This window comes from Rhineura floridana, chromosome 16 (genome assembly GCF_030035675.1).
Source record: "Rhineura floridana isolate rRhiFlo1 chromosome 16, rRhiFlo1.hap2, whole genome shotgun sequence".
NCBI classification, from domain to species: domain Eukaryota; kingdom Metazoa; phylum Chordata; class Lepidosauria; order Squamata; family Rhineuridae; genus Rhineura; species Rhineura floridana.
Window position 1 is genome coordinate 35042982 of NC_084495.1, and position 19398 is coordinate 35062379.

General features: G+C 44.4%; 1 protein-coding gene across 1 annotated transcript in view; it reads right to left on the reverse strand.

Moving 5' to 3' along the window:
• Window positions 1-19398, reverse strand: part of TEX11 (testis expressed 11) — a 56061-nt gene that overhangs the window by 24080 nt on the left and 12583 nt on the right. The window contains exons 13-18 of the mRNA XM_061598199.1: window positions 16966-17044; window positions 15551-15702; window positions 14471-14556; window positions 13676-13813; window positions 12361-12463; window positions 709-833 (exon numbers count right to left, since the gene is read on the reverse strand). Coding sequence (XP_061454183.1) covers window positions 709-833; window positions 12361-12463; window positions 13676-13813; window positions 14471-14556; window positions 15551-15702; window positions 16966-17044 — 683 coding nt within the window. The remainder of the gene's footprint in view (window positions 1-708; window positions 834-12360; window positions 12464-13675; window positions 13814-14470; window positions 14557-15550; window positions 15703-16965; window positions 17045-19398) is intronic.

Below are 19398 nucleotides of genomic sequence, written 5' to 3' on the forward strand. Positions count from 1 at the left end.
TATGTTGTGCACCGCCCAGAGAGCTTCGGCTATGGGGCGGTATAAAAATCTAATTAATAAAAATAAAATAAAAATAAATAATAATTAAAGTGTTCTGTTTTTGTTTGCCGCCCTGGGCTTCTACTGGGAGGAAGGGTGGATATAAATTTATTATTAGTATTGTTGTTGTTGTTGTTAATAGTAATCGTAATAATAGTAATAATAAGGCTTTTTCAGGATAGCATTGCTGAATATTGTTCATGTTGATTTTACAGATGGATTCAACGTATCCTTATTGCTTTAACTTTGTATTTTGTCTTTTTTCTTCACTGCCACAATATTTTTCAATGGCAGGAATTTTATAAATTCTTTAAATACATAAATAATATACCTTAATTCATCTGTGGAATATTTATTAGCCCATTTACATCTGTTAGTGGGTGATCTCCAGCAGAAGGGAGAGGGGGGCAAGCAACATACTTTAGTTCATGTACAACACACACACACACACACACACACACACACGCACGCACACACACACACACACACAAGCAAGGGGTGCTAAGAACAAGGCCAGAAATAGAAAACTGAATTTTCTTGATCCAAATTTTTAAAAGAAGAAATTTGCATTTTCTGCAAAGTAGACCTGAGGGCATTTTAAAAAGAAAGACAAACTACAGATGTTCCACTTATCTGAAAATAAGCTGTTCAGAAGACCTCATTCTTTACCTCCAAAGCAAACTGGGCTGCTAGGCTCAGGAGGTCATTAACCATAGATCCATCCATCAATAACTTGTCTTTGTGATGGGCTGGCTGTGCTGCTGACTTCTCCATTGCAACAATTGCTTCCAAAGCTAAAAGGAGGAGGACAGGGGACACACAAGACATTAACAAAAGCCTGTACCAGCACATATAAAAATGGGTCTGGTTCCCCAAATCTGCAGCTGATTGTTCTAAGACATATGGATGTCCCGTCTTGAGCAAACAAAAAGTGCTCTTGTTTCTGTACAACAGGTACATGGCTTAACAGTCCACTTTGCTCATTGTCATGGTTACTGAGCCCCTGACCTGATCTCTTCAAAGACCATACATTTACTAGAAGGTGTCAATTTTCTTGACTAGGTAATCCATAGATGGAACATAGAGTGGCTGCTTATGCATAGTCAGAAGCTAGGAAAAAGCATCACCAAAAAAGAAGTCAAACAAGGACACATATTTGCAGGAAAAGTTGCATATGCTAAGATGCAAATATAGAAATAATGACTACAATGTAACTAGAAATACCATGCATCTCAATAGCGGGGAAGACCGTGAGCAGGTGCTCAGACTCCTGTCCAGGTGCTCACTATAGATGGGCAACTTCAAGCACACCTCTGCTCACCCTTCTTAGGGTTTTTTTAAATCTTTAAACTGGACTTGAACTGGGCAGCCTTTCAAATAGAGTCTACACTACTCAGTTTTAAATGGCATTTTAACTATGTTACAGTTTTTTAAATTAATTTGTTATAATTTTTACCAATCTGCACTGAATGCAATTGGGTTGTTTGTTGCTTTGTGAGCCGCACAAAGAACTTCTGTTATGAAGCAGCTATTTAAATGTAAAACATAATTAAATAAATAAATATTAAATATCAGTATCCAAACGTTATAATGTTACAGGATCACAATGCAAAAGAAATGAAATGAAAAGAAAATATTCCAGATACCCACATCTCTCAAGGTATTTCTGAAGAAGGCAGTTTGTCTTAACTCCAGTGGGAGGCTGAGCTGCTGGCTCATTACAGAATAGATCTTCGTCATAGATACAAGTATTGGGTTTTTTTGTAAAAAAAAAAAACAAGGTGTCAACACTCATATCTTGATAAAAGTGCTATGGGTGCCAACACAAAATGGTTTCCATGGATAGCCAAAAAAGAGGTGCCGGTACTCCATACCAGTAAGTTCCACCACAAAAAAGGCCCTGCATACAAATAACTAGAGACCCAAATAACATGAACTCATGAAGAGACAGAACATAGAAACATAGGAAGTTGCCTTATACTGAGTCAGACCATCGGTCCATCTAGCTTAGTACTGTCTTTGCTGATTGGCAGGGGCTCTCCAAGGTTTCAGACATAGAGCTTCTCCCAGCCCTACCTAGAGATGCCAGGGATTGATGCTCTACCACTGAGCTATAATAATAATAATAAATAATAAATTTAATTTATGTGTCGCCTATCTGGCCGTTGGCCACTCTAGGCGACGTACATGTAAACAATTAAAACACAATACAATAAAACACAATAATACAATATGAAACAATACAGCAGCGAAAACAAGTACTGGTACAGGGTTAGAGGCATTTCAGTCATAACAGTTAACCCTCCCCGGAAATCCCAAAGGCCTGCTGAAAGAGCCAGGTCTTTAAGGCTTTACGGAATACATTTAGGGAAGAGGCGTGCCGTAGATCTTGTGGGAGGGAGTTCCATAAGGTGGGGGCCGCCACTGAGAATGCCCTCTCTCTAGTTCCCGCCAATCTAGCTGTTTTTGTCGGCGGGATTGAGAGAAGGCCCTGTGTGGCTGATCGTGTCGGGTGGCATAATTGGTGGCGTTGAAGGCGCTCCTTTAGATAAACTGGGCCAAGACCGTATAGGGATTTAAAGGTTAATACCAACACCTTGAATTGGGCCTGGAAAGCAACTGGAAGCCAGTGTAGATCGAACAACACTGGTGTGATGTGATCCCGGCGGCGACTATTCGTAAGTAGTCGAGCTGCTGCATTTTTTATAAGTTGTAATTTCCGGACAGTTTTCAAGGGTAACCCCACGTAGAGCGCATTACAGTAGTCCAATCAAGAGGTGACCAGGGCGTGTACTACTAGTGGGAGCTGATGAACAGGAAGGTAGGTTTGCAGTCTTCGTATGAGGTGTAGTTGGTACCAGGCTGCCTGGCTCACTGCCAAAATCTGAGCCTCCATGGACAGCCTGGAATCAAGTACAACCCCAAGGCTAGGGACCTGGTCCTTTAGGGGTAAACTCACCCCACTGAACTTCAGGTCAACATCTCCCAACCTTCTCTTGTCCCCCACGAGTAGCACCTCGGTCTTATCGGGATTCAACTTCGGCCTGTTCCTTCCCATCCATCCGCTCACAGATTCCAGGCACTTGGACAAGGTCTCCACAGCCAACTCTGGTGAAGATTTAAACGAGAGATAGAGCTGAGTGTCATCCGCATATTGGTGACACTGCAGCCCAAAACTCCTAATGATTGCTCCCAGCGGCTTCATATAAATATTAAATACCATGGGAGAGAGGATAGAACCCTGTGGCACACCACAATTGAGAGGCCAAGGGTCTGAAACCTCCTCCCCCAATGCTACCTGTTGGTACCTATCAGAGAGAAAGGAACGGAACCACCGTAATACAGTGCCTCCAATTCCCAATCCCTCCAGGTGATGTAAAAGGATACTGTGGTCGACAGTATCAAAAGCCGCTGAGAGATCGAGGAGGACAAGAAAGGTGAATTCTCCCCTATCTAATGCCCTCCTCATATCATCTACCAGAGCGACCAAGGCTGTTTCAGTTCCGTGACCAGTCCTGAAACCCGATTGGTATGGATCCAAGTAATCCGTTTCATCCAAGTGTGCTGTCAACTGGTTGGCCACCACTCGCTCAATGACCTTGCCCAAGAATGGTAGGTTCGAAATTGGGCGAAAGTTATTAAAAACTTGGGGATCCAAGGAGGACTTCTTTAAGATGGGCTTTACAATTGCCTCCTTGAAGGCTAATGGCATCACACCCTCTTGCAAGGATGCGTTTACCACCGCTTTAATCCCCATGCCCAGTTTCTCTCTGCAGCTCACAAGGAGCCACGATGGGCAAGGGTCAGTTAGGCAAGTGGTAGGCTTCACAGTCGAAAGCACCTTGTCCACATGACCCTTTCCTAAAATATTTCTTATATTTCTCGATATATTTTATATTATAGAAATATTTCTATAACCATTATAGGTGGAAGCACCTCTTGGTAGGTATAATAGCTCTTATTGTAGTAAACTATTGCTGAAAACGCAAATTAAAGAGGCAGCCCTACGTCTATCCTTGCGCATAAGAGAGTTGTGCAAAAAGGTTCCTTTTCAGTAGGATTGCTTCTTCCTATAGAAAAAAGTGACATTTTGAGAAATGGGGCATTTCATCCAGATTGATGGGGACTCTTCAAGATGAACTTTCAGCAATAATGTTACAGTAAAACCAACATGCCTACAAAGAGGTGCATCCACTGGTTATGGGTAGAGAAATATATTATTATAATATAATAATGTTGTGTGCATTCAGCCATTATATTTGTATCTCCACCTACATGTATGTAATGTTTTATCTATTTTGCAATATCTATCCTGTAATATTGTATCTTTTGACACTGATATTTAATTTACTACATTAACAATACCCAAAGGTAAATATCTGATTGTGTAGTGTATTCTGTGTAAGGAATCATTTTGCAATATGACTACATCTGGGGCTGTGGATGTTTTTGCTCAGCGTGGGTCTCTTCTCCCCCCCTTTTCATTGTTCAGTTATGCTACATTTTTGCAACAACATAAACAAAATAACTTTCTTTTGGCTCAAACTCTGCTGCTTATTTCTGTTCCAGACTATGTTCACCAATACATTTGCAATTTTTTAAAACATTTGGAAAAAGTTATGTTCCAACAGTCTAGTAATTTTTTCTATGTATATTATGGTGTTATCTTACATCTTAAAAAATGTGGATGATATCCCCTTAGTTTGTGTAATGTGGTATAAGGTTCTCATTAACGTCTGTAATTTTTAGGCAAGTCAAAGTGCAGAGATACCCCATTCTGAAAACTGTTACTCTGAATCACTGCTAGTCAAAGCTGTGTAGAGATAAGCAGCAAGAGTAGAAGCTTTCTAATCAGCAACTCTCATTCTTACACAGAGAAACACACTTGAAGGATTTAATGCCCATGTGGTATATGTAAAACCTAAAAATATATCATCCTGATTCCAAATGTGTGAACAAATAACAGTGGTGTGACTTAAAACCACCCATGTTATACACACACTGATAATAGTTATTAGCATTCTTATAATGACACTAATAACTACAACCAGGAAAGAGGGATTAACTGTGCCAACAGCATGTCATCTATATAGCAAAAACTTATTTGATCATGGATATCCACCTCTGCTCTTAGTGCAAAGGCAGAAGTTACCTGTATTCCCAGACAAGAGTCAGTGACCTTGACACTCAAAAACCCACAATCTGGAAACATCGGATTGTTTCATTCTGCTATGTGATATGTTCTGGTGTAACAGAACGCAAAGCCTCAAACCTCTTGTCACTAAATTTGCCAACAAAGCCTGTCTCTCCATAATAGAAAGGATGCTGAGACAAGTCACCTGAACTTTCCATAAATCTGTGAGATACATACACACCATACATTTAAAGCATGTCTCCCAACCCAAAGAACCCTGGGAACTATGGTTTACCCCTTACAGAGCTACAATTCCCAGCACCCTTAATAAACCACAGTTCCCAGGATTCTTGGGTGTGTGTGCTTTAAATCGATGGCATGTATGCAATGTTGGGTGACTCCATTCACATTGACTATTCTGCCTGTCACTACTTCATTGCTAGGAGGAGACCTGACATGGGTCTGTTTCTCTCCCCTTTTAAGATACTGTGGGTTATATTCAACTACATTCAGCTCAGTGCAGACAGACTGAAATTAATGGACCCAAGGTAGTCATGTCCATTAACTTCACTGGGTCTACTCTGAGTAGGACTGGAATTAGATTCAACCCTAAGATTATAAAGTGTGGATGGTGGTAGCACTACTAACATTTAAAGGACACAAGGTTTATCTCTCAGCAGTCCTACATCAGAAGGGAGGCAGAAGGGAGGTTAATCTGTTCATCTCATCTGCATAACTTGCATATACCTGTTCAACAACAGAAGTCAGGCCCACAGAAGGCAACATCTTTATTATGTTTACAAAACGGAAAGTTGGACTTACAGTGAAGTGTCCTTCTGCTCAGTGGGGAGTGGAACATACAGGTATGGGTTAACTCCTCCTGTAGGCAGAGTCAAACTATAACAAAGTGTTAGATGGTGGCCAGCCAGAAGAGGAGGGAACCACCCTCTAACTGCCAGTCATGATAAAGCTGACCTGGCAATGCCGGCCACCTAAACATCATAAAAAACTAGCGCAACAACTACACTGTGGACAGTAAAAGAATACGGAGTACTAGTAGACAATGCAGGAGGTTGTCATGGGAGGCCCTCCCTACACTATCCGGGTTTCCAAGTGAACACGATTCGCCTATGGACCTCAAAGAGGAGATTCTTCCCACCCCTGCCTAGCCACCCCTGCAGGGTGGGACTGTATGCTCCACTCTCCGCTGACCAGAAGGACACTTCACAGTAAGTCCAACTTTCCGTTCTCGGTCAGCGGGGTCGTGGAGCATACAGGAATGGGATGTACCAAAGCAGTGAACCCCACATCCCTAAGGGGGGATGCAAGGCTAGGCGACTACTCTCTGAAGAACCCTCCTGCTGACGGCTGCATCGGCGGAAGCGAACTTATCCGCCTTGTAGCACCTGATGAAGGTGGATGGCTGTGTCCATGTGGCTGCCTTACAGATCTCCTCCAGTGGAGCCTCCCTGTGAAGAGCAGCCATAGCGGTTGCTCCTCTGACTGAGTAAGCCATAATACCACTTGGCGGCGATCTGTCAGCCACCTGATATGCCATGGCAACACACTCCCTAACCCATCTGCTGATAGTGGAGCATGACACCTTCCATCCCTGTGCCCCCTTTTTGAAGGAAACAAATAGGGACTCCATCTTACGGAAAGACTCAGTCCTGTCTAGGTAGTTCCTGAGTATCTGCTTGACGTCCAGTTTGTGCTATTCCTTTTCTCTAGGATGTGTACGGTGTGGGCAGAAGTTAGGCAAGGAAATGTCCTGCGCCCTGTGGAACACTGAATTCACCTTGGGCAGAAAAGCGGCATCTGGACAAAGCACCACTTTGTCTGTGTGAAACGTGCAAAGCTCCTCTCGAGAGCGCTCCTATCTCTCTCACCCTCTGAGCTGACTTCACAGCCACCAAAAACACAGTCTTAAGGGTGAGCAACTTAATAGACAATGTACAAGCTGGCTCAAATGGTGAAGAACAGAGAGCTCTAAGGACCAAGGGAAGATCCCAAGAGGGAAATCTATGCAGGGTGGGGGGAGAAACGATGGACGCTCCCCTCAGAAAAGGTTTAATCCTGGGGTGGGATGCCAAAAAGCAGTCTTCTGGTGGAGAAAACACAGTACCCAGAGCCACTGCCTGTTGCTTCAGTGTGCTAGGGGCCAACCCCTGATCCAGACCATCCTGCAGGAAATCCAGAACGATCCTAAGATGGCACTCACTGTGCAATAGGTGCTTATGCCTGTGCCGTCGATTGAAAGCCCTCCATGTGGTCTCATAAATCCTCTGTGTGGAGGACCTGCGCGAAGCCAATATGGTGCCTACGACTCTGTTCAAGAAACCCTCTCCTTTCAATGACCTCCGCTCAATCTCCATGCGTGAAGCTGTAGCCAGTCCAGATCTGGGTGGAGCAAGGTTCCCTGGGAAAGAAGGTCCTGTCTCCAAGGGAGCCTTCGGGGGGGTCCAAGCTGAGGTCCACCAGATCAGAGACCATGGACGTCTGGGCGAGTGGGGAGCTATAACCACTGACTGCGCTTGAAGAGCCCTGAGCCTGCGTAAGAACCTGATCAGGAGAGGTGGGGGGAAAACACGTACAGCAGACCCTGGGGCCAGGGCGCAGAGAGGGCGTCCGCATCCTGAGTCCCAGGTTCCCAGTAACGCGACATGAAGCTGTTGACCTGCGCGTTCGTCTTGGATGCAAAGAGATCTATGCATGGAGTCCCCCATCTCTGTACCAGCTGACGAAAGACGTCCCTGTGGCGAGCCCATTTGCCCTCCTGCACCTGCTCTCTGCTGAGCCAATCTGCCTGGGAGTTCAGTGTCCCCTTCAGATGAACTGCCGCAATAGATATCAGGTGCTGCTCCGCCCACCTGAAGAGGAGACTGGTTTCCTTCTGCAGGGAACTCAACCTCATTCCCCCCCGGCGGTTCAAATGAGCCATCATGGAGACGTTGTTGGTCCGGATCAGCATGTAGGCTTGTGCCAGGATGGGTAGGAAGTGCTGGAGAGCCAGTCTGACCGCCCGGAGCTCCAGCCAGTTGATTGAGCTCACCTATTCCTGGGCCTGCCACATTCCCTGTGCAAACAGATTCAGGCACGTAGCCTCCCATCCAGAGAGGCTGGTGTCTGTGGTAACAACAGTGACTGAAGGAATCCTGAGGGACAGACCCTTCCGAAGATTGGGCAGATGGCACCACCAGCGCAGAGATTCCCTCATCTCTCTCCTGACAAAAACTAAGCCCTTCCACCAACCAGCAGTTTTGTCCTGGAAAGACAGTAGGAGCCACTGTAATGCTCTGGAGTGAAATCTCGCTCAGGGTACTGAGTCGATCGCTGCTATCATTGAGCCCTGGAGCTTGGCTAAGTCATTCAACTGGACCTGCTTGCTGCTGAGACAGCTAAGCAGTTGACACTGGAGCTTGGATATCCTGTCCTCCGACTGGAACAACTTGACCTGCTCCATATCTATCACTACCCCAAGATGTTGAAGCCGCTGCATTGGCCACAGATGACTCTTGGACATGTTGACAATGAAGCCGTGAGCTTCCAGACAGCGGATAGTACTCTCCATGCCCCATCTTGCCCTCTGAAGAGAAGGGGCCTGAATAAGAAGGTCATCTAGGTAGGGGTACACGTGTACCCCGAGTGTGTAGATGCCCCACCACCACTGCCGGGAGTTTCGTGAAAACTCTGGGAGTGGAGGAGAGACCGAATGGCAGAGCTCTGTATTGGAATTGCTGCCCTCTGTGTGCAAATTGCAGGTACCTTTGATGCTGGGGCAGAATCGGAACATGCAGATATGCCTTCGTAAGGTCTATAGAGGTGAGGAAGTTCTGGGCTGAATTGCCTCTGCAATCGACCGGAGCGTCTCCATTTTGAATTTCCTGGGCCAGATGAATCGGTTCAGAAATTTCAAGTCCAAAATGGCACGGAGGTTGCCATTGCGTTTGGGCACCGTAAAAAAGACAGAGAAGACCCCTGACCCACGCTGTAGTGATGGCACCTGTTCTATGGCACCTATGTCGATGAGATGAGCGATGGCGTCTAGGGTTCCCTGCCTTTTTTCAGGGTCACTTGCCATGGGAGCCACTCTCCACTTGTCCGTGGGGATGGTTAAGAATTCCAGGGAATACTCCTTTATCACTGTGTCCAATACCCACCTGTAGGTAGTGGATGCTGCCCATGTGTCCGCAAAAAAATGCAGCCTGCCCCTGACCAGGTACCCTGTGGCATCATGATTGGGCCGGCTTGGAGTTGGGCTTCGGATGACGCGTACCAAATCTACCTCCCATTGAGGGGGTTCGGTGCTGCTGTTGAGCTGCGCCCCAGAAACCTCTGCTCTGTCTGTTCCTATATGCGGAAGAATAGGCTTTTGGACAAAAGGACTGCCCTGACTTCCTACGAGATTGCTTGCCCTCATCCTTTTTCTTAGCCATGGGCAAAGCCTTCTTCTTGTCCTTGGTCTCTACCAAATGGTGATCCAGAGATTTGCCGAAAAGATGCCCTCCCGCATAAGGGAGAACAGACAGGCTGGCTTTGGAATAGAGATCCACCTCCTACTGTTTAAGCCAAATGTTTCGTCTTATGACCACCGCATACCCTAGGGCACGAGCAGAGTACTGCAGATTGTCCATGGAGGAATCAGCCAAGAATTTAACTGTCTTGGCTAGCTTATTAAGTCCCTCCCGGACATGTCTGGCATCTGCTCTGACCCATTTGACCCCTGCATGGGCCAGAAAACAGTTAGCCGCCGCTGCCCTCATGGCCAGAGCCACGGCCTCATGTGTATGCCGAAGCGCTGCATCACTGCGTCTGTCACTAGGGTCAGACAAGGAGTCCCCTTCCTTGGAGATAGCCATTTTGGCTCCTAAAGCAGATACCGGCTCGTCTATGGCCGGAACTTTCAGGCTGTCCATTACTGCTGGAGGAAGGCTGTATAGCTTCTTGGACAAAACATGGGCCTTCTTTGGTTTGGCTGGCTGTTCCCATTCCTCCTTGACTATGTCTTTAGCTTCAGAAATGGGATGCCAGTAAACATCTTCCCCGACCTAGAGAAGACATCTGGAGAGCCTTGCTGCCCCTCATCCCCAGCCACTACATGAGAAGGGGCCTCCTTGGGCAACTCCAACTGCAGGCACGCCATAGCTTTGGTGATCAGCACCGAATATGTATTGGGCGAATAAAGCTTCTTGTGCACTGAGGGCGGAAGCGGAGCATCATCCCCTGACAATTCTCCCTCCTCTCTCTCTGACTCTTCCGAACCTGAATCCAAAGGCCTCCAAGGAATCTGGACTAAGACCCTCTCTTCTGTAGGAACTCCTGGTCCCAGAAGAGCGCCCCTTACAATGCCTCCCAGACCTGTGGTGACCTTTGCCCTTGGTCCTGCTGTTCGCCACAACCGGACTAGAGCCAGAAGAAGAGAAGGACCATGAGGCGGAGCTTGAGGAAGGAGATGGAGAGTGCACTCAGCCATGTCTGGGCTGCTTCTTCCCGTGAGAGCGAGCTAGGTGCTTGGCCAGCGAGGCTCCCGCTTCCCTCATCATGGCCTTACTAATCCACTTCATCATGGAGGAAGACCTTTCCTCAGACTCCTGATGATGCCTGGTCCTCTTGTGATGAAAGACCCCCCATGCTGCGTGGACATCAACTGAGATGGAGTCCCCTCCGCTGAATGGGAAGGCAACATGTCCCCCACCACTGAGGCCAAAATACCAAGAGGAGTATCTTCCTGGTGCTCCCCCTCACTTTGAGACAAGACATCCTCCTCCAAGGAAGACTGATGTTCCGTTGTCTCAGCCATTGAAGCCCCTTTATTTTTATATATATATATAATTTTAAATTTATTTTTTTGCGGGGGTTTGGGACTACGTGAGAGCCCCCGTCAAGACCTCCTTAGGCACTTAGGTGGTCGGGGAAAGCAGGGTAATGCTGGTGTCTGCTGTTGTTCGTGCACTGTCTCCTTTCCTGCTCAAATCAAGCAGTGCCTTTCCCGCCTCTGGAAGAGACTGTCGATGGTGGGAAAACTCCCCTCCCCCACGAACCTGGCAATCGTCCAGCTGGAAAGCAAAAAACCGCAGGAAATCAGAGGAACGCTCCCCTACAACTGACCTTCTGCCTCACGGGATGGTCAGAGAGCCTCCAGCTGCAGGATCAACTCCCCTGTGAAGCCCCGCAGCTTCCCCTGCATGGTGCTGCGGCTCGCAGTTGAGTGCTGCCACCAGGATGGAGGGGGGCCTGGGACGCTTCCCGGCTACCTCCCCTTACAGGCACAGATGCGGCTGAGTGCTGCCACCAGGACAGAGGGGGGCCTGGGATGTTTCCTGGCTACCCCCCGTACAGGTACAGGTGCCTCATTAGCTGGAAGGAGAGAAGGGCTGGAGGGAACGAAACTTCCTGAGACAATGGAGGGGCCTGGGACATCTCCCGGCTACCTCTCGTCTCCAATCAGCGAAGAGGAGGGCAAGCGCAATGCGACTCCCTGCTGCCCTGAGGCAATGGAGGGGCCTGGGACGTGTCCTGGCTACCTCCTGCCTCCAAGGAAAGAAAGAAAGAGGGCTGGCGTGACAAGACTCACAGCCACCCTGAGGCAACGGAGGGGCCTGGGATGCCTCCCGGCTACCTCCCGCCTTCGACGAAGCTGTTATCCACCGCCTCTGGGTGACCAGAGATTCTCACACCCAGAGGACTGTTGATCTTCCAAAGAAAAAAATCCTTTTCCTCCCCCCCCATCTGAACTAATCACTGATGGGCGGGGTCAGACAGAGAAGAACAATTCTGAGAGAAACTGAATAAAAACAAAACAAAACCACTCTTCTACCCCCGTATCCCTAAAGGGAGACAGGAGCATACAGTTGACTCTCTTAACTTGCTGGAGGCAGAGTCAAGACTGGCAGTTAGAGGGTGGTTTCTTCCCCTTCCGGCTGGCCACTTTGTTATATTTTGTCTCTGCCTACAGGAGGAGTTAACCCATTCCTGTATGCTCCACGACCCCGCTGACCAAGAAATAGCTGGACAAGGATGGAAAAAAGAAAAGAGTGTGAGAGGCTAAAATGCTTAGTGAATTTAAATGACAGAAAACAATAGAGCCTAATGCCCTCTGCCCCCTTTCCTTATAAAACCCAGGACAAGAAGGAAAGAGACACCAAAACATAAACATGATCAAATATTCCACCACAGTCTGTTTTTACCTTTTTGGGTATTGTTCTCTAAGACTGCAATTTTATACACATAAAACTGAGTGAAGATGCTGTTTGGGTCACACCTCTCTGCTTCCTTCACTGCCTCATTAGCCTGTAATAAGAGAGATTTAGTAGGATTGCTGCTTAAGTATTAAAGCAGAAACAGCTAGTAACAATTACACACAGGGTGTGTGTGGGCAATACACTGATATTATTTACATCATTCTATGGTGAATTTAGGGTTTAAAAACCAGAGAAAAACTATATCAGTCTAACAGCACAAGACAAAAAACTTATTATTCTGTTGGTTCATTTAAGATTACTTTTAATTATTTTGTTTTAATTTATTTGTTTTATTTATTTTAATTATACAGCTTGAATGCATATGTGCAGAAACACAGTCTATAAGTGACATGGAATAATAAAAAAATCAACTTAGGCATGCCTACTTCTGATCCCATTGAGTTCAATAAAATTTACTCCTAGTTATATGTCCATAGGATGGCAGCGTAACAGTGGAGAGTGGTCCATTTGGTCTAGTGGACAGCAGCTAAGAGACAGATCCAATTCTCTGTTATGCACTGGCAGGCTCAGTGGTATCCTAGTACAAGGGGCTGCCTCAGCTGCTGCAACTGTGCTGGTGTCACAAAAGAATTTACATGGTGTGGGAACTTCGTATCAGAAGCTTTCAGGAGAGAAGATGAATTGCAACAGCACGAGAAGGGAAACAAGGCTACCGGCTTGGCTAGGTACTCTAGTGCGGATACAGGTTTGTGCCCACAGAAAAGTGTCACAAAGGATGCCATCAGGTTTTATGAGACAAGCAAGGCAGAACTGGCTGTAACAGTTGCCTGGGCTCAGTAGGATGTTCCTTCAGGTTTTTGCACTATAATCCTTTGCGTTTTTCCTAACAGACAACACAGGTGATAGATTTACAGCTTGAGCTTATTATCTATCACAAGAATATATTCCTGGAGAAAACCCATTTTCAGATTGATTAATCAATGTTAAATTTTAACAACCCAAACACAAGGAGGAGGGATTTGGTACAGCTTTCATTTTTGGGTGGCAATGAAGAAGACAAGGCATGCAAACCCTGATTGCAGCCCTTGTTCCTAACAACTCTCTTGGGTCTGGCAGAACACACATCTTTAACATTACGTTAATAAAGAAAAAAATTCCTCGTTCAAAAGTAAGCTCTCTCCCCACCCCCCTCAAAAGCCTCTGGTTCAGATCATTTTAAACAGAAGCAAATTTCAAGACTTTCCATAAGCTCACGGAGAAAGTTAAACTGAGGCTGGAGAAATACACTCAAGAGAAATACCTTGCCAGGCTCTTTCAGGTGAAGAAAGCAAGAAGCCATATTCCTGTGCAGCTTGGCCAGGTTCTGGTCTATCTGTCCAGGTGAGTAGAAGCTGAGGGAGCAGTTGTACCACTGAAGGGCTTCAGAATAATGTTTTTCCTAGAAAATAAACACTGTGCCTTAACCTGATTGTATTCTATGTGTTCCAAGCTGTTCAAGTTTTGTGAAAAATATGCAGCCGTTCCATTTTTCTTTAGTAAGACACTGAAGAGGGTGGTGGCACCTCAATTCTAAGCCAGCTTGCACAACACTGATTTAAATCTCAAGGTTGGAAGACTATTTTTTAAAAATTTACTTTGCTCTACTTTATGTTTATTTTATAATATTATTATTCTGAAATGAGGGTTGCCAGGCAAACTCAGAGATGTTTCTTCCATACTTTGAAAGGTATATGCAGCATCAGGGTTACAGAACAGCAGCCGCTTCTGAAACTCTAATGCTCATGTGTGAAAAACCACTGGCAGTCCCTGAAAATGTTTGATAAATGGACTTAGAAACCTGGTGTTGAAAATAATTAAGAATGATCTGGTTTCACTTCATAACAATCCATCTTTGCTAAACTTATTTCTGGATCTATTTGTTTACTCTGAAAGCTCAGATTCCCAACATGTTGGAAAAATGTGGGGTGAGCAGATGAGTGTGTTCCAAGGACTTCATGTGTACAGTGTCACATATTGCCTGCTTCCACCCTGTCCATAACACAGTTTCCCACATGAGGTAGTCAAACAAAAGGAAAAACTTTGCAGGGCTCCAAACCTCATAGTTCTTAGCAGCTGTATCCCACAGAACGAGGTGCAAGCGGTTTAGTATTTCAGGAGGCAGCTGCTTTCCTGTGCTGTGTCCTGAGGAGACAAAGTTCAGCATTTCACCAATTTTACAGGTCTGAGGCATCAGATATATCTGAGGGTTTCCCCCCAATAATCTTTATTAAGAGAAGGAAAAATTACAGAAAGAAAACAAACAATACAGGAAAGATAAATTTAAAAAGATAAAAGTAGAAAATGTATTACCAAAAGTATGAACATAATTACATATATTGAATGAGCCAAAGCAGAGAACATAATTTGTATGGATACTTATTCTCCTGATACATTTAGATCCAAAATGTAATAAAAATTACCTAGTTTTCTATATATTTATTTGTCCATTTTTTCTCTTAAATAGGAGATTACTTTTAGCAAGTTAATGGTGTCCCATATTCTGTGAAACCAGTCAAGAACTGATGGTGCTCTAAATTACACCGCCCAGAGAGCCACTCGCTATGGGTGGTCTATAAATGAAACAAATAAAATAAATAAATAAATAAAATAAATAAATTGCTTCCTGTTTCAGTTTTTGCTAATGTTAATAAAGTTGCTATCATTTCCAAATCTGTATCCATAGCTATGTATTTCAGATAATTTAATAAAATAACATGTGCTTTATGTGGTAATCTTTATCCAGTTTTTTCATATATGTATTTTAATAATTTTGCAGGTCTGAGGCATCAAATATCTGAGTGCTTCTATCACAAGCCTTCAAAGCTATGCAGCCAAGCCAAAATTTCCACTTGCACATTTCTAAAGCTGGGCTCTTTGAATCTTACTTAAAGCCTTGTCCCAAATACATTTAATCAAAGTTAAGTCCCATTGTTACTTTCATCCAAGCAAACATGCTTAAAATAATTTTATATCAACAAGACTTAAGCTTGTGCAGTTGTCATCAGGATAGGGACTGCAGATAAGGCCTGCCAGGTCAATATGCCTTTCTGAATTGAAAGTTTCAGCTTGAAACATGTTTTAATATCTTGTAAATTTCCCTCAAGTGAAGGAGCATCAGGAGAAGCTAAACACAGACCTGCAATAATATCTTCAACCATTTTCTTGGCAAGCAGTTCCTTCTTTGTCTGGAACAGGAGTTCAATATGAAGAAAAATGACTTTGCTGACATCTGGGGATCCTTCAAACAGCTGAGCAACTGACTTCAGAAAGCCAAACCCAATGGCCTCCCTGAATATACAAAAGATATACATACAGGCTAGGCATATGAACTACCAGTCACTAGCAACAAGAAAAGCAGATGGTGTTCATGAATTCAGTTCCCAGTAACAAAAGAATCTAGATTCACCCCACCTCCATTGTCCTCTAAACAGAGAATGTTTTAGGGCCCATCCTTACCTAACGAAAAAATCCACGTTTTCCTTATTTGGTTGGTGGCCTCGAGATCCTTACATGTCCTGTTTGCGGTCAGATTATTGTCAAAACCCGATTATCAAGCATCCATACGTGTGGGCTCTTTTTGTCTAAATTGCTTTAGCATTGGCCACTCCGCTAAGTCCACCCCTTTTCAGTGATTGGTTCATAACGGTTGTTTGCTTTTCGCTGCCTTTTTTGGAAGAGTGCAGCCAGAAACATATATCTTTTTTAAAAAAATTCCCACGCATGCACAGGTTTGTGGATGTGCTGTTGGATGGGAAGGAGACAAGGGGCTTGGCATATGAAGGAGGAACACCCATGGACTGCCAGTTGCAGGAATGTCCGTGGCATTGCATCCAACCGCATGGATGTTAATGCAATTGATTATCAACTTAGGAAGCATATCGGTTTTTCAGTGGTACATCTAATGTGGATTTGTTAATGTGAAAATCTGTACTAGCTTTCAACATCATATGGACGATGGTGAATTAATGAGGACACAAAGCTATAACACTGCAGATTATACAGTTGTATGGATGGGCCCTTAGTCTCTGCTGATCCCACTCACACCAAAAGCTTAATGAAACACTGCCAATCTGACCACAGACCCTTTTGAACTAGCTATAGCAAATATCTTTACAGCTACAGTCATACTAATTAAAGGCTTCTGGCTGGCAGATCTGCTTACCCAAATATGTATCGCCAAAAGGTCTGAACATCTAAACGTGTAAGGATCAAACAGCCATTTTTGCTTTATTCTCTTGTCATTCCCATTTAGCCAACATTCTTGTAATTGTTCTCTTAAGGAGTTTTATCTGTCATCCCCTAACATACCACCTATCCCTTAACATACCACTCTGGCACAAACATCAAACCCATTCTCTACCCTGTCCTCCTCCTCCCTAGAGAAGAATCCTCTCATGATGATCACAACCCCAAAGTTACAAAAAGAGAAGACAAAGAAGTGGAGTTTAGTGAAGAGCAGGAGAAGCCACATAACTGAGTTCCTTTGTACCCCTTAGCTTCTCTCCTGGTTGACAAAAATCTACCAGTGCTTCAAACCTTAGATATCTGTACCTCTCATGCTCCAGAAGCAGTTTTGCTGTATTCAGGTAAATATCCAGAGGAAACTCATGATGCAGGAGTTCAGCAACAGCTAGAGAGAGAAGGAAGCAGTAAGGTTAATGTGCCACTGAAAGCAAAGGCGGAAGATAAAATTCAAGCATTTTGCCTTGTTAAAAACAAACAAGTAAACAGAAACACTGATTAATAGTCCAGTACATATAAGGTTGTCACACTGAGGAGTGCCAGGTTCTCTTCTCAATCGTCCCAGAGTGCAGGACACGGAATAATGGGCTCAAGTTACAAGAAGCCAGATTTCAACTGAACATCAGGAAACATTTCCTAACTGTTAGAGTAGTGCCACAATGGAACAAATTACCCAGGGAAGTGGTGGGCTTCTGCAATACCCTGCAGTGGTGCCTAACTGAAAACAGTCCTGGAATTGGGGAGGGGTGTATCCACAGTGTGGCTGGAGGCCTTCAAGAGGCAACAGGACAGCCACCTGTTGGGTATGCTTTAATTTGGATTCCTGCATTGAACAGGGGGTTGGACTCAATGGCCTTATAGGCCCCTTCCAACTCTATGATTCTACATTTCAGACCTTGCTTTTCAAGTGCCAACCATGGAATCCAGATGGACAGGGCTGGAACTCATTGATGGACTGGCATAGACTCAGAAAATACTGAACACGTGCAGAATAAAGATTAATATTTCCAGTAATCACCACTAATGGCACTGAAGAAGGAGAGGATTCACTTGAGCTAATATGGACTCAGAGTGCAAACTTCTATAATATATCTGCACTTTTAGCTCATATATTTTGGCTGTGAACACAAGACATTTTATTCCAGAATCAATGGAGATTTGCATACTTGTTTTTTTCTATGTAGCCCACCCACAATCTAGATGTATTGCATATTTTTTGCCCCTGAAAAACACTTCTTGAGAAAACACTTATTCATTCCGAAAATAAAAGATTGCTTCTGCATTACCCTGCAGTGGTGCCTATCTGAAAACAGTCCTGGCAATTGTGTGTGGGGGTGGGGGTGGGTGTATTCACACCAGCCGAATGATGTTGTGGATGGGTATATACCAAGATTGTAATCATCACTTCCTTCTTCATCCACCTGGGGTGTGTGCAGGGAGGGAAAAGCATTGATAACCTAACCAAGGGAAGGGTTTTCAAATATGTATCAGCCAGAGTTTGGAAGTAATTAGTTATGAAAAATGAATTGCTTGCAATCTATTACTTTTTTGAGGGTAATTTCTTTACATTTTGATTGTAATAGAATGAGGAGAAATTTTATTACTTTTGAGGTGCAACTGTAATGTTTCGAGCATTACTTTTAGTCTTCTGCTCTTCTGATTCATACATGAAAATCATGTGCCTCAAACTGGGCTTCTGTACAGCATTGCTCTTCCCTCATATTCTGTGGGTGTTTAGGAGGTGACAAGGGAGGAGGTGGAGTGTGAGACAGGGGTGAAGTGGAGAGAAAAAATTGTTAAAATGGACAGTGGTGAAGAATGGTGTGGTGGCAGAAAGGAGCCAGAGGGCAAGGATGTGGATGAAGGAGGTAGCAGTGGAATGGAGATGAAGAACTGTAGAAGTGAGAGATGACGACGTATGTGTGTGTGTGTGTGTTAATACCGTGTTTTCACTGCCCTCTACTTTGCTGCATTTGCAGTGTTTTAATTTTTTTGCACCCCAGAGGAAAATGTTTGCTTGTGTGGGTGTGCCTTAGTTGGTGGCAGGGCAGGGTCCAGAAGGTGGTTGAGTGAGAGAGACAACACATGCTGGCAGAGAGAAAGAGAGAGAGAGAGCATGTGGGGAATGCATTGGTTTGGCACGTGAAGCTCTGATCAATGGCCTCTTCCTCTGTCCCCACCTCCCTTACCCGTGGAGAGACCACAACTGCTATCTTTTGGATTGAAAAAATTATTCTACTATCCTGTGTGTGTTTATTTTTAATATTGTTTTAGGCTACTAAGGTGCATAGCGGCCAAGGCCAGCACCTTGTAGGCACTCTAGTTTTTTTGAAAGTAACAAGTGTAATTATAGTAATTACTTTTGAGTAACAGTAATCAATTCCTTTCAGAACAATTGTAATGGTAATGGTAATTTATTCCTTTTTAGGGCCATGTAACAGTAATTGTAATTTATTCCTTTTCAAAAGTAATCTTCCAAGTTCTGATATCAACTAGTAACCACACCCACCTTTGTGGACAGCAGGATCCAGAATCAACATAGATGGAAAGCATCATGCGGAGGATGAGCATGAATGATTCTGGACTGAGAAAAGCTATATTTATTCACTACAATTAGTGTATGTTTGTTAAACTTTTGTTAAGAACTGAAGAAGCTCATCAACTGAAACACTGCACAGTTAAAATGAATTTGCCTCTGCTGACAAAGATGAGACAGTCCTGTCCATTTCTCTCACAACTCAG